Genomic DNA, 15,543 nt, shown 5'->3' with positions numbered 1-15,543 from the left:
GCGACCCAAAATACCGTGCTGTAATGTTTGGAGAAGTTGCTCCTCTTAATATAAAAGTACAGAGCTGACTGAATTAGAGCAGGGTCAAAGTAACCTCTTATTATGCAAATATAATACTACTACTAACAGTTATAATACATTGTAGATAGTAGGATAGTAGTAAATAGAAGTAAGATATGATAATTATAATGTATAGATATAACTATAATTTATATTACACATGTATTATTCTCATTACAGAGTTTCTAAATGCTTGTTATATAGACAAACTATGAATATTCTTCGGTAAATCCGTGGACTAATATTGGATATCAGTAATTCTAGGTTATATCTGCTGTTCATTCAATGAAAGGGACAGAATGGAGCTTTCCTCACTGTGGAGTGAATAGTTTGCAGCTCCTATAAACAGTACGGTTTTTTGCAAGGCACGCGGAAGATTCGCGTCATGCTGGCACCTGCGCAATCTCTCACTTTCCCGGTTAACGCCCCACGAGAAGCCGATCAGGAAGTGACACGATTGGCCTCACCTGGCTCAGTTGAAATCAGCGGGATGGCTTGGTCCAGTTAATATATACTGTCAATGGTTCAGCTCTGACATACTGCTCAGGAAAACATGAAGAGATCACTTCAGTTTCTGAATCAGTTTTTCTGATGTTGCTATTTATAGGTATATGTTTAAGTAAAATTATCATTGTTTTTTATTCTATAAACTACAAACAACATTTCTCCCAAATTCCAAATAAAAATATTGTCATTTAGAGCATTTATTTGCAGAAAATGAGAAATGGCTGAAATAAACAAAAAAGATGTAGAGCTTTCAGACCTCAAATAATGCAAAGAAAACAAGTTCATATTCATGAAGTTTTAAGAATTCAGAAATCAATATTTGGTGGAATAACCCTGTTTTTAATCATAGATTTCATGCACCTTGGCATGTTCTCCTCCACCAGTCTTACACACTGCTTTTGGATAACTTGCCACTATGCCACTCCTGGTGCAGAAATTCAAGCAATTCAGCTTGGTTTGATGGCTTGTGATCATCCATCTTCCTTCTTATTATATTCCAGAGTTTTTTTAATATGGTAAAATCAAAGAAACTCAAAGATAATTTTTAAGTGATCCCTTATTTTCTTCCAGAGCTGTATAGTTAATAAATCTTTGCAAGGTAGTTCATTATAGTTTATTATTACTCAGTCATGTCCAGTAATAACCTTCCAAGAGTCTAGTGCTGTAAGTAATGCATTAAAACAACAAAGGTGTATCATTGTGTATCAGCGAATGTTAATAAGAGATAATAAGAGACTGGAAAATACTCCAAATTATATTATAAACATTCTGGTTTGGTCATTTACTCTTACAACACTTAAAACTGCCTCTCATCGAAATAAAACAGCTGTAAAAAAACAATGTAAGAATCTGGATTGTGTTATTGTGCACCAACAGATAAAAAGATAGAAAATGAGCTTGTTTGAACTGGGTTTATACATATATTACATTTATTAAGAAGGGTCTGATTCTTTGGTACTAGGTTGCTGATCTGCAGCAGCTCATGGAGGAGCAGAAGGAACTTTTACGCTCTCTGAAGCAGCAGAACCAGCGACAACAAATGCAGCAGCTTCAGGTACGACTACTCTAATTTCTACTCTGTTTTTGCATATTCAAAACAACAAATAAGCTTGAAAATATTTAGTAGGCTAAATTAATAGAGTGGCAAAAAGTAATCTGGTAATTTAGCCAACACTGGCTTGTGTCTGAAGCTATTTAGATTTAAGTAACTGACTAGACCTTAGCAATTAGCACTATGCAATCTACATCATATCTAAATCTACATTTAAACACACCCTGAGCATTTCTGTTTTCTAATTTATTGTCCATGTAGAAGTCTGGGGCAGGACCTGGCCAGCTACAAACCGAGATGCTGGAGCTCCAGGCATCTCTCTTCTCAGCCCAGCTGGAGCTGCAGGACCTTCAAAGAAACCAACGCCAAGCCCAGAGGAGAGAAGATGACCTGACCCGTGTCAATCAGCGCCTCCTCACTGATCTCCAGGGGGCTCTACATCAGCGCCAGGAGACTGAGAAATACAACCAAGTGAGTGTTAAAAAACGCAAAATATGCATTTTTCCTCCTGATTTTTTTGGGTGTGTGTAATATTAACTGACTGTGTATTGTTTTCTATCAGGAGCTGCTCGTAGCTCTTCAGAAAGCACGCTCTGACCTGGAGCAGATGGAGGAGAGGCAGAAAGAGGGACAGAGGGAGAAAGAGCAAGAAGTGGAGGAGAAAGAGAGGAGCATTCGAGAACTTCAGACCACACTACAGCACAAAACTCATCTCTTAGAGGTGAGAGACAAAAACAAAAGCATACTCCTGTGTTATCATATAAAGCAGAGTGTATTGATAAAACTCACACAACCATCAAACTTCTGAACTCTGTGCAGGACTACAGTGAGCTGCTAAATGGCCAGAAGGAGCCTGGTGGTAATAGAGACATCGTCATTCATAAACTCAAGCAGCGCATTCAGGAGAGAGACCGAGCACTGGAGGTAAAAACACTCTTGAGCTAATATACATGAACAGAGAAACATACATAAGTAACTTAAAGCTGTTACTGTACCTTTAAAACTGATATGAGTGATTTGAGGTTTCTGATTGGCTGTCATGTATTGTGGCTCATATAAAAAGCAATTAGAGCTGAAACTACCCTAAGAATTGCAGCGTACATTGGCTAAGGTGCAGTTGTTTAAATAGATGGAGATATGCAAATGAGTGGGTTCTTTTGAGAAACACGTCATTTAAAAAAGCTATTTTTGCAGTTTGCATACATAGACTGTATAGCTGATAGTGAATGGTGGGTTTAAACATTTACATTTGTACTGTTCTAGATATGCAGCTCTGAAAAAAAGAGACCACTTCAGTTTCTGAATCAGTTTCTCTGATTTTGCTATTTTTAGAGTAAAATGAATATTGTTGTTTTATTTTATAAACTACAAACAACATTCCACCCATAACTCCCAAATTAGAGCATTTATCTGAAGAAAATGAGAAAAGGCTGAAATAAAAAAAAGATACAAAGAAGATTTCAGACCTCAAATAATGCAAAGAAAACAAGTTTATATTCATAAAGTTTTAAGAGTTTTAAGATAAATCAATATTTGGTGGAGTAACCCTGTTTTTCATGCATATTGGCATGTTCTCCTCCACCAGTCTTACACACTGCTTTCGGATAACTTTATGCCACTCCTGGTGCAAAAAATTCAGGCAGTTAAGCTTAGTTTGATGGCTTGTGATCATCCATCTTCCTCTTGATTATATTCCAGAGGTTTTTAATTTGGTAAAATCAAAGAAACTTTTAAGTAAAGTTTTAAGTAGTCTCTTATTTTTTTTCAGAGCTGTATTTTAATTTTTAAAAACACTTCATTTATTACTATAAGACTCCAAAATACCTTTATTTTACAAAATATACATTTTACAATAAAATTAAATCAGTTGCAAAAAATATTTGTTCTTTTTAAACATATCAATGTACAGTGGGTGACAGAATTGCTTAATTGTGTGTTTTTTAATGAAATACATTTTATTCTCTTTTTGTTTTCTTTTTCAAGCGTGCTGTGGATGAGAGGTTTGTGTGCTTGGAGCAGAAAGAGGATGAAAAACGCAAACTACAGCTCTTCCTCCGAGAGAAAGAGAGAGACATGGAGAAACTTCGCTGTGTGCTGTCCAGCAACGAGGAAACCATTACGGTACCAGTTAAACACAAACACATGATTGGGCTTAGATGCGTAATGTCAGAGTGTGTGTGTTTTTAAACACTGTGTGCATGTGTGTGTGTTTGTGTGTTAGAGTTTGGAGGCACTGGTGCGTGGCAAGACTTTAGAACTGGACCAGGTGAGTGAGGCCTGGAGATGCAGTCAGTGGATTCAGCGCGAGAGCGAGGACACACACACTCGCAGCCTGAGAGAGAGAGATGCACTGATCAGCCAGCTCCAGACTGCTCTGCACTCGCGCACCAAAGAGGCTGAGGTAAACAGCCACATAGTATGGAGTGCAGTGATTACATTCAAAACCATATTTATAGATAAATGCAGTGAAAAAATACATATCATACATTTCTGTTCAAAACGGAGACACAATATAAAAGAGATGTACTCATAGAATGCTCCAGTCTATTGTAGGAATGTCCTGATCCAGTCCGAGAACTGTAGTGTACTGTAAAGTATCTTCCAATACAGATTTGATTGAATACAATCTTTTTTCTATAAATAATCAGAGTGAACATTTTTATAATATCTTTAATATCTCATAGTACAATGCATTTTAAATCCTTTTATATTTAAGTGTGTATTTAATACATAAGCATCTAAGGGACAGCAGAGCTGCTACAATGTTAGAATATAGTAATAAAAACAAAGACTCAGAAAATAAATTGGCTGTAACATAATAATACTAAACCAGGATTTTGTTAATGATTTATCTATTCATTTTTGAGTCACTAAAATCACTCAATTGCTAGTACAAGTTTTATATGCCACAAAATTCTTAATCCAAATTACAGACCACACAAGCATATGGATGGAGGATGGACATTAACCAATTGTCATATAGCTCTGAAAAATGAGGAGTTTATTTGATTTTAAATATCTCTGGAATATAATCAAGAGGAAGATGGATGATCACAAGCCATCAAACCAAACTGAGCTGCTTGAATATTTGCACCAGGAGTGGAATAAAGTTATCCAAAAGCAGTGTGTAAGACTGGTGGAGGAGAACATGGCAACTGGGATTAAAAAAACAAGGTTATTTCACAAAAAAATGATTTCTGAAATCTCAAGACTTTATAAAAATGAACTTTTATTTTCTTTGCATTGTTTGAGGTATGAAAACTGTTTTTTGTTTTTTTTTATTATTTGGTTTTTGTGAGAAATGTTGTCCGTAAAAATCAGCAAAATCAGAGAAACTGATTCAGAAACTGAAGTGGTCTCTTAATTTTTTCCAGAACTGGTCATCATCAAAATCTCTTCAAACATTACTAGACACGTCTTTAAATGCTATAACCCAATTTTAATAAATGTGTAACTGGTAATGGGTGCATAATCATAAAAGGTATTTTGAGGCAAACAGTGGATGCATGAGAGTCTTTCTCTTACTTTCTCTCTCTCTCTCTCTCTCTCTCTCTCTCTCTCTCTGTCATTCTGTATATCTCTCTCTCTTCCAGGATCTGACAGCCGCTCTGATGGGTAAAGCAGCTCTGGGATCCAGTGAGGTAATGGAGGAGCTGAGGTGTCGGCTGCAGTTAAAGGAGCGCCTGTTCCAGGAGCTGCTGGCAGACCGCAGCCGACAGACCCAGGAGCACCACACACATGTCCAGGAACTGCTCAGCACCATCCACACCAGGGACCAGTACATCAAGGTAACTCATCCCTACTGACCTACCAGTGACATACTTATACTTATTATAGCATTAAAAAAATCTAAGTTACACACTATTGCCTTTACCTAAATTAAAAAATTTAGGTCACTAAATCTACAGACCACTTCAACTATAAAATTAAATAGGGTCTTAAAAACTAAACTATTAGCATTAACTCAATGGATTTCCTCAATCCTTACAGACTGACCTCAGTCTACAGAATTGGTATATGAATACCTGACAGAACAGACAGAGCTAGAGGTACCTTTCAGTGACCTCTTGGTTCACCTTGAACTCTTGTCTTTCAGGACTCTGCAGAGCGCATGGGTCAGGTGATGTCTGAGCAGGTGGGTCGTCTACAGGAACTGCGCAGACAGGTGGTGTCAGCAGGAACTTCATCCCAGAGCAAATCGGAGCACTCGGTAGACGTTCAGAGTCTTCAGGAGGAGCTGCGGCTGGTTCTTGCCAGAGAGAGGGAGGCTCAGGGTGATCTGTCCACTCCACACTCCACTCTGACCATGAGCCACAACCAGTTCCAGGCTCAGGCTCAGGAGCTGGAGGCTTTGAACCGGACTGTGACTATCAAAGATCAGATCATCAAGGTGTGCAGTGTTTTTTGGTGTATGGGAGAGTATGTTGTGTCACTGCATTTCTGCATGGGCTTACCTCTGTCTATTTCTCAGGATCTACAAATGAAGCTGGTGGAGCCCTCCGCTCTTCCACTGGTGGAGAAACTGACTCAGGAACTGCAGGAGCTCAGAGAAAGGGATTCACTTCAGGACCGTTCCTGCCCCAAGTGCAAGGTCTGCACATGCACTTAAAGCAGAGGATGTTCTGTTCTGTGCGATGAATTCAGAAAGCTATTCTTATTAGATAAAAGTAATATGTCGGGTAAAAAACATGACTAAAATTTATTTTAGTTAATAAACTTTTTTTGTGGGATGTGACATTTGCCTCACTTACACTTATATATACAGCTCTGGGAAAAAAAAAAGAGAATTATGAGTTTCTTTGAGTTTCTTTGTTTTTACCAAATTGAAAACCTCTGGAATATAATCAAGAGGAAGATGGATGATCACAAGCCATCAAACTTTTTGCACCAGGAGTGCAGGCATAAAGTTATCCAAAAGCAGTGTGTAAGACTGGTGGAGAAGAACATGCCAGAATGCATGAAAACTTTGATTAAAAACCAGGGTTATTCCACCAAATATTGATTTCTGAACTTTTAAAACTTTATGAATATGAATTTGTTTTCTTTGCATTATATGAGGTCTAAAAGCTCTGCATCTTTTTTGTTATTTCAGCCATTTCTCATTTTCTGCGATTAAATGCTCGAAATGACAAAAAAATTTTTTGGGAATTTGGGAGAATATTTTCCGTAGTTTATAGAATAAAACAACAATGTTCATTTTAATCAAACATAAACCTATAAATAGCACATTCAGAGAAACTGAAGTAACTAAAGTGGAACTAAAGTGGTCTCTTATTATCCAGAGCTGTATAGTAATATATAGTAAATCTTATATAGTAACCACATATGTTTGTTCTTTTCTATTAAACAGGTTAGCTTGGAACGCATGGCATCCATGGAGACTGAGCAGACAGCCACATCTCAGGCTGATACTGGAGGTGGGCATGGCGACAGCCTACTGATTGGGTTGTAATTTGGCCTGGTGTACTGCAGGGGGTGCCTTTGTATTACGCCTGACAAGCCTGTAGATACTGTGATTGCCTTCTGCCAAGACAACATGTTATGCATGTTTTGCAGTAAACAAAAATGCATCGTTTTCAAACCTAATCTAAATAGATTTAGTGTTTGTACAGGTCTTATTGGGGGTATTTAACTGGGTGGGGCTAGCGTATGTGCTGGATTTTGCATGTAGGTTACTGCCTTAATGTTGCCTTTTTGTTAAAATAAGTGCTGTTCTGTGCCCATTAACAAGTAAGTCGATTTAATGTTTTATATATTATTTTCCAGTATAATTTTGTTATTGATTTTTCGATTTTAATTATTTATTGAATTTACAAATATGTTTAGTATATAATTATCTGTCAGTTAATTTACAGAGCATATAAGGTGATTTACAGTTATTTTAAATGTGTCCTCAAAGTAATGTATTGACACCAGAAGGAAAATATTGAGATACAATAATATATTAACTTCAGTTTGTTTTAATATTTTGATACAGTGGCATCAATATAATTAATTTGTAGTCGTCATATATTAATAAAAAAGAATATGTTAGTTAAATGTCTTTAAAACCACCACGTCACTTTAGAAATTGGTACGACTTAGAAATGTAAAGCCATGTGCTTTAATTTGTAGCCTCCTGTAGGTTTCTTTCTCTTTTAAACTTGTGTTTATGACTGTTTTACTCAACTCTACTCTCAACAGTTACATTTGTAATTGCACATCTAATTACTCCTGAAGTACAGCCATTTAGAGGTACATTCGGTAAATTAATCCATTTATTCTGATATATGTAAAACTTATAGAGTTTATTGGTCACTAATGCTTTTAATATGTATTGGTGGATTTACACTAATAAGTAACTTATCAGCAAAATGCACATATGTGACTTTAAAATCTATCTTTAAAAACTAGTTTCTATAGTTATGTGTTTGGTCAGTTTTTTGCCTTAATCTGGTGATTGTTAACCGAAGTGTACTCACTCATGCATGTGAAAAAATAGAAGCTGTTGTTGCATGCACGTGCTGTAGTTCATTTTTGTCCACTTATTGCAGTACCTATGCCTTTCATAAAGTCTTGTGGAGAATTTTGGTAGAAAGCAATAGTGTTTGTGTAATAAGTGTAACCTTATACCTTTAAACGCATTTGATGTTTATTTTTCTCCATCATAATGTAATAGTTTTGTACTGATTTTGAAAAAAACAATGAAAAGAATGAATGAAAGAAAAAGCTTTCTGTTTGTGGGAAGGATTGTTTTTTCTCTCTCTCAGATGTTTGCACACAAGCACAAAGCCCAACACCACAGTACACTGTAATCTTTTAATACAGATTTGAGAAAGCCTTTTCTTTTCTTTTTTTGAGGAAAACATAATTTGTTTATGTTTTACAGCTTTAATTAGAAATATTTAATGAATGACTTATATATTGAATTGTGATTAGAGAATCTGTTTTTGTTTTGCAATAATTGGGGAAAATGCTAAATGCATTTTGGTTAAAAACAGCAAAGACCTCCCTCCTTCACAAACACACCGTGTAACACTCTTCTATTACTCTGTCTATCCCTCTCTTTTCTCTCTGTAAAAAAGTAAAATCTGCTAAATCACTGTTCAAGCTCAGTTGACTAAATAAAATACACTGATCCGCCATACTAATTAGTACCAACTAATACCTAATATTATGTGGCCACTACAACAACTCTGATCATTAGATGCTTGAAATCTGCAAAAACTCTGGAGACATCCTATGACATCTGGCACAAACATGTTAGTAAATCTTTTAAGTCCTGAATGTTGTAACTTTGAGCCTTTATGGATCTCATCTATAGGCTTTACAGACTGTGAAATCCCAACAGTTTGTCTTTCTTGGAGCACTTCTGGTAGGTGGTGACTACTACTACATACTGGGAACACAGCATAAAGAATATCTGTGGTTTTGTAGATGTTCTGCCCCAGCAGACAAGCCACCAAAATGGCCCAGAACCTTATGTTTGATCATTTTTCCTTCTTCTAACAAATCAGCTTATACAGCTCTGGAAAAAAAATAAGAGACCACTTTAGTTTCTGAATCAGTTTTTCTGATTTTGTTATTTATAGGTATATGTTTGATTAAAATGAACATTGTTGTTTTATTCTATAAACTACAGACAATATTACTCCCACATTCCAAATAAAAATATTGTCATTTAGAGCATTTATTTGCAGAAAATGAGAAATGGCTGAAGTAACAAAAAAGATGCAGAGCTTTCAGACCTTAAATAATACAAAGAGAAGAAGTTCATATTCATAAAGTGTTAAGAGTTCAGAAATCAATATTTGGTGGAATAACCCTGGTTTTTAATCACAGTTTTCACACATCTTGGCATGTTCTCCTCCACCAGTCTTACACACTGCTTTTGGATAGCTTTATGCTACTCCTGTTGCAAAAGTTCAAGCAGTTCAGTTTGGTTTGATGGCTTGTGATCATCCATCTTCCTCTTGATTATATTCCAGAGCTTTTCAATCTTGTAAAATCAAAGAAACTCATAATTTTTAAGTGGTCTATTTTTTTTCCAGAGCTGTTTAAGGAACCAAACCTATGCCTAAAACCAAGTTAAGTTTGTATTAAGACCAATGATTAGACATAAATAAGACTGTCAGGGATATATTAAGCAGAAAGTGAACAGTCAGTTCTGGAAGTTAAGATAAATTTTTAAGAAAAATGGTCAAATATAGTCAGATTATGATGGCTTAGTAACTGGGTCTGAGAATCTCTAAAACTTTAGACACTCGGCTTGTGGAGGGCTTCAGGTATAGGGTACTTACTTACCAAAGGTGCTCCAAGGAAAAAACATGGGTAAAAAAAACAGTAGCCAAAAACCTATTGAAGTCAATTTTCAGGACTTAAATCTGGTGCTAATGTGTTGGTGATGCTAAAAAGTTATGTCCATGCCTTAACAGAAGCTGTTTTGACAGCACAAAGGGGGGGCTACAAAAGATTATGCGGGTTGTTTTTATCTAATGGGGTTCAAAAAGCAGTATCACTAAATAATACACATTAACAAATGTTAGGAAATACTGGTGTGTCTTGAGATGGTTATTCACTTCTCTACTTCTCCAGCTTATTTTCTTTTCATTGTAGTTACACATAATAAGTATTAGGATGCAAAACAGTAGCCTTCTGAAGGAATTAATAAGATTACCCAAATCCATTTCGGGCTGGGCCAACTTAAACACAGTAAAACTACAGTAAATCTGCCTGTGTTAGTGTTAAAATTAGCTCATCCAACAAATAATTATATTTCAACCATAATTCAAATTAGTGATTCTTTCTTTTTATTTTGAGATGTTTTATATGTTGAACAATAAAATTATGTTTATTAATTCATAAAGGCGCTTTAAATTAAATGAATCGCAATAATAAAGAAAATAACAGGGTTTCCCCAAAAGAAGAAATGGTTTATATGTGGCTGTATGTATAAAGGCCTGAATTTCAGTTTTGACGTTAGGAATACATTTAAAAGTGGCAGATTTGCTAACTTCAATTGTATTAGCTGCCAGACCTTGTTTTAAACAGTTTACTTAAGTGCCAGAATTATATCTGATAAATCTCACCATTTACATTGAGGCTGTTTCTTCAGAATGTCTTATTTGAGTTACAGTAACTTCGTCCATGTAGTAAAGAGTTATTTTACAGTCTATCTTTAAGCTCTGAACTGGCAATATTCATATCACAAACAAAACAAGCTCTATGTATTTAAACAGTGTTTCTTTCACCATTTTTCTTAAAAGTAAGAAGAAAGAAGACCTTTAAAAATATCCAAGCTGTAAATTACATGGCAGGAAATACTGTATCTTTTGCCTTTGTTTACCCTCCCTCTTCCTGTCTGTCTGGAAACAGCTCTCAGTTAAGATCTCTGAAGCCACATCTGTCATTATCCTGGGTTTTAGTTGCTTAGCTTTGTGTTTATGAGCAGAAGCTTACGTTTTCTGAGGTGAACGCTCTGTACTTCAGCACTGCAGTAAGAGGAGCTGCTCTGCTGGATCATGTTTTCATGTCTCCACGGAGATAAATGCCATCAGTGTGTAGGGTCTGTGAGTGTAGTGTGTGAGTGTAGTGTGTGTGTGTGTGTGTGTAGTGTTGTGTATGTGTATGTTTGTGCTAACTGTGCTCTGTTGTCATTCCAGTCTCAGACGAGGAGGAGGAGGATGAAGAGGACGACTGTAACAGTGAGTTTGCAGACAGCACTGAGGAAGAAGAGAACTCCAAACTAACTGCCCAGTCTTTGGCTATTATGCAGGTAGGACATGACTACATCACAATCACACATACACACACATTTACATACAAAATGAGCTTCAAAACATAAATATCATATCTGGATTTTCCCTAAATTTTGTTAAAACTTTTGTGATTTTTATTCAAATGTTTAAACTATCGGTGCTTGGAGGGTGTTGGCTATTGTGCTACTTTTAAATAAAATTAATTTAGCCAACCATTTTTACTATAACTGGTGCTAATGCAACATGTTTAGACAGCTGAACACACTTGGAGGAGAACATTAATTGCCACTTCTGTTATACTAATGCTAACAGAAACCCACCCTGACCAGCATCACACTAAGCCATAAGGGTATAGGAAGGGGCCAATCCTACCCAACCGGAGACACGTTGAGGCCACTTATGGTTTCTGGGACTCAAAAATACGATTGGCTGTAGCATCACTAGTAGAACTGGCAGTGCTTGCACAATCCTTACCTAATACTGTTTTACATACAGCTCTGAAAAAAGAGACCACTTAAAAATGATGAGTTTCTTTGATTTTACCAAAATGAAAACCTCTGGAATATAATCAAGAGAAAGATGGATGATCACAAGCCATCAAACCAAGCTAAACTGCTTAAATTTTTGCACCAGGAGTAGCATAAAGTTACCCAAAAGCAGTGTGTAAGACTGGTGGAGGTTAAGATGCCAATATGCATGAAAACTGTGATTAAAAACCAGAGTAATTCCACCAAATATTGATTTCTGAACCTTTTTTTCTTTGCATTATTTGAGGTCTGAAAGCCCTGCATCTTTTTGTTATTTCAGCCATTTCTCATTTTCTGCAAATAAATGCTCCAAATGACAATATTCTTATTTGAAATTTGGTAGAAATGATTTCTAAGTTTATAAAATAAAACAATGTTCATTTTACTCAAATATATACATCTAAATAGCAAAATCAGATAAACTAATTCAGAAACTAAAGTAATCTATTAATTCTTTCCAGAGCTGTAATTTGTGCATAATAAATCATAAATCATAATTTCTGAAAACATGGTCTCTACACACATTTCATTTGTCATATATAATAAAATATTAAAATTGTGACATTAGACGTCTATAAGACAAGTCCTTAGTAAATAAATAGCAATATATTTATACAGCCTATTCTTCTCTCTCCTCTCAGGCCAGTGAGCAGAATATAGGCCCTGTGGCAAGGCCACTATCCCAAGATGCTACAGTGGTGGAAGGACAGGGTCTGGCAGAGGTCAAGCAGCTGGTGGAGCAGAAGAGGGCAGTGGAGCGGGAGCTGTGGGAGCTTAAGGCTCAACTGGAGAAAGCTGGCTTCTCTACTTTCTCTCAGATGAGGTAAATTCTTGCTAGTGCTAGAAAATGTTAAGCAGCTGACACTCAACCATACTGATAAACCATATTAGCATTTATGTGGAAACACATGCTGCTTGTTACTAGTAAACACATCTAACATACTGCCAGTAATTAAAAATGTTTACAATTACCTACTGTAATTTTCTACTGTAGGAAAGCATTGTTTAGTCTGCGCTCGGAAAATGTGGAGCTCAGGGGCTTGGCGAGGGTGAGAGCATCAGAAGATGGACACACAGTGTCAGAAGATCTGGAAGAGATGTCTGTGGAGGATCCCTTTAAACACACAGGAAAATATCTATCCTCTGGTGCTTATCTCCAGAGCCGCAAGAGTGAAAAGAGATGCTCCAGACAACTCTCCCTTAACCTCCCATCACTGCTGTCCCACACCACACAGGTAGGGGGTGCTCTCAGAAGAGAAACTTAAGCTTGAATGTAATTCAGTAAGTTTGATTACTGAGGTTAAAATGAGGGTTAAGCTAACAAAATAGTTACATTTATAATAGCAGGGTTCATACGGTCATGAAAAACATGGAAAAGTCATGGAATTTGAAAAGAGCCATTTCCAGGCCTGGATAAGTTTGGGAAAAATACAAATACCCAGAAGGTTTTGGAAAAGTCATGGTCTACAAATATTTTTGCTTCAGTTTATCGATGGAGAAAATATATTTTGAGCTTATAAATACATCAGCTCAGAGTTATTTCAGTAATTTAGCCCTAAAAAATAGATTTGTTTTTAGTTTTTGGTTTTATTGTCCATATCTGCACTGATGTTTTTACAACTGTATGGTCATGAAAACATGCCTTGACTGCATGTAAAGGTCATGGAAAAAATCATGGAAATGTATTGGTTAAAACGTGTATCAACCCTGTAATAGGAGACTATGGTCTGATGTGTAACCTGGCATTCTAACCTTAAATTAAAAGGAGCTGTGCGTGCATGTGTGTGTGCAGGTAGAAGGAGCCTCTGGAGAAGTATCGCTGAGCCCTGTGGAGGCTGGTCTGAGAGAGTGTCTGAAGTCGGACCTGGAGCAGGTGCAGCAAGAGAGTCGTGAGCTGCAGGAGAGGCTGATGGTGTCGGAGGCGACCGTGCAGGCCCAGGCTGAGCAGCTTAAAGACTACAGAGAACTGCTCAGTATGTACTTCCATACTTTCTACAGTAACTGCATCTGCAATATTATATTTTATTACCAGTCATAAATTTGGACACACTCTCTCATTTAAAGTTATTCTTTATCTGTTTATTTAATTTATTTTTTACAATGTAGATAAATAATAAAAACATCAAAATTATTAAGGGGCACATATGAAATGACAAGGAATCAAGGAGATTTTATTGTTATTTCACATCATGTGTGACACGAGGTGGAACAAAATTGTATTTCCACGGTCCAGATTGCACCCAAAGAGCAATTTAAAATAGATAAATATAAAGACAAAATAAAGTAGAGTAAAGACACAATAATAAAATAGATATATAAATACAAAAGTAGGGAAGTAGCAGCAACATGAATCTTATATTATATTATGTTGTATTATGTTGTATAAAGTAATGGTGAAATGTATGCTGTTTTTCTCTCAGCTGAGACGTCAGTGCAGCAGGACAGTAAGCAGGTACAGGTAGACCTGCAGGATCTGGGCTATGAGACGTGTGGTCGCAGTGAGAATGAGGCAGAGAGAGACGACACCAGCAGCCCAGGTAAGATAATATATTTCCATTCCAGATGTCCTCTTTTATTTATTTATTTTTGATGGTGAATTAGGTTGTTTAACTTTTTCTAACTTTTCATTTGTTTTGATGCACCAATAACTCTTATTTTCTGAGGAGTCTTCTTGAGCCGTCACGCATATGTGTTTCCACTAGGGGGCAGAAAAGACTCAATCAAAGTTAGAGTTAAAGGGAACAATTGTCATGGTCTTGTACTGCCAATAGGTGGCATCAAAGAACTGCTAGAGTATTATATTATGGTTGTTCTGACACATAATCATTGCTGCCTACTCAGACAGTATTCTGAGTCAGGAAAGCAAAAAGTAAATTTTTAGTAATTTAACCTTTTCTTTTATTGGGCTAAAATGCTAATATCTTAGCGAAACAATCATCTAGCAGTAAACTGTCAATATCTTTTCAACCTCCTTGGGCTTTGGGCCTTCGAATTTTGATACTTAGATTTCTTTTAGTTTGAAGTTTAAGGAACAGTTGCTGTAATAATGTAACAGTTGGCCACATAATGTCACACCTACTAGTCCAGGACTGGAATCTGGATTAAAGATCCAGATTTAAAGATCTCTGCTTTAAACATGTGATATTTTCAGAATTTGATGATTTGGAGCTGTGCACCTCCCTCTCTTGCCGAGACGGTTCCTCCCAGTGGTGGTCCGGATCGGCCCCTGCCGGTCGAGCTCAAGGTGACGCAGTGTTCCTGCAGCAGTTGGTGGAGGATCTGCGGGCGCAGCTGTCCCGATCTCAGGCGCAGGTACGCAGTCTTCAGACCCGCACCCGGGACACCACACCCACCTCCACTCCCCGTAAAGTCAACTGGGGTTTGGAGAGTGGGGCAGAAGAGGACGAGGGCTGGCAGTCTTCAGACGGCTGCGGATCACTGCCCCGCCGGCCGAGACCTGACTCTGAGCTGCAGGAGCTGGTAGCTCGAGTATCTTCTCTAGAGGAGCAGCTGAGGAAGGGCAAAGGTCACACTGAGGAAACCAAAAGCAGTACCTGGCCTGGGTGAGTAGCAGAGGATGTGCATCTATTAGGTATACACAGGCATAAGACAATGTGGCAATGAAAGTTCATAAGAAAAGTTCAGAGGGAATGTTCATAGA

At 37.1% G+C, this 15,543-nt stretch overlaps 1 protein-coding gene across 6 annotated transcripts in view; it reads left to right on the top strand.

Annotated features, from left to right (window-relative positions):
• Positions 1–15,543, top strand: part of pde4dip (phosphodiesterase 4D interacting protein) — a 116,036-nt gene that overhangs the window by 72,636 nt on the left and 27,857 nt on the right. For all 6 annotated transcript variants that reach the window (XM_022686515.2, XM_022686507.2, XM_022686486.2 and 3 more), the window contains 16 exons: positions 1,529–1,621; positions 1,880–2,089; positions 2,181–2,339; positions 2,438–2,542; positions 3,602–3,739; positions 3,840–4,019; positions 5,212–5,406; positions 5,715–6,008; positions 6,090–6,209; positions 6,969–7,035; positions 11,260–11,372; positions 12,524–12,705; positions 12,877–13,117; positions 13,675–13,855; positions 14,303–14,419; positions 15,034–15,445. In XM_022686515.2, the coding sequence (XP_022542236.2) occupies positions 1,529–1,621; positions 1,880–2,089; positions 2,181–2,339; positions 2,438–2,542; positions 3,602–3,739; positions 3,840–4,019; positions 5,212–5,406; positions 5,715–6,008; positions 6,090–6,209; positions 6,969–7,035; positions 11,260–11,372; positions 12,524–12,705; positions 12,877–13,117; positions 13,675–13,855; positions 14,303–14,419; positions 15,034–15,445 (2,807 nt within the window). The remainder of the gene's footprint in view (positions 1–1,528; positions 1,622–1,879; positions 2,090–2,180; positions 2,340–2,437; positions 2,543–3,601; positions 3,740–3,839; positions 4,020–5,211; positions 5,407–5,714; positions 6,009–6,089; positions 6,210–6,968; positions 7,036–11,259; positions 11,373–12,523; positions 12,706–12,876; positions 13,118–13,674; positions 13,856–14,302; positions 14,420–15,033; positions 15,446–15,543) is intronic.

The sequence above is a fragment of the Astyanax mexicanus genome, chromosome 1 (assembly GCF_023375975.1).
Source record: "Astyanax mexicanus isolate ESR-SI-001 chromosome 1, AstMex3_surface, whole genome shotgun sequence".
Classification (NCBI taxonomy): domain Eukaryota; kingdom Metazoa; phylum Chordata; class Actinopteri; order Characiformes; family Acestrorhamphidae; genus Astyanax; species Astyanax mexicanus.
The sequence above is the reverse complement of the archived record's forward strand: the minus strand, read 5'-3'. Positions and strand labels throughout refer to the sequence as shown.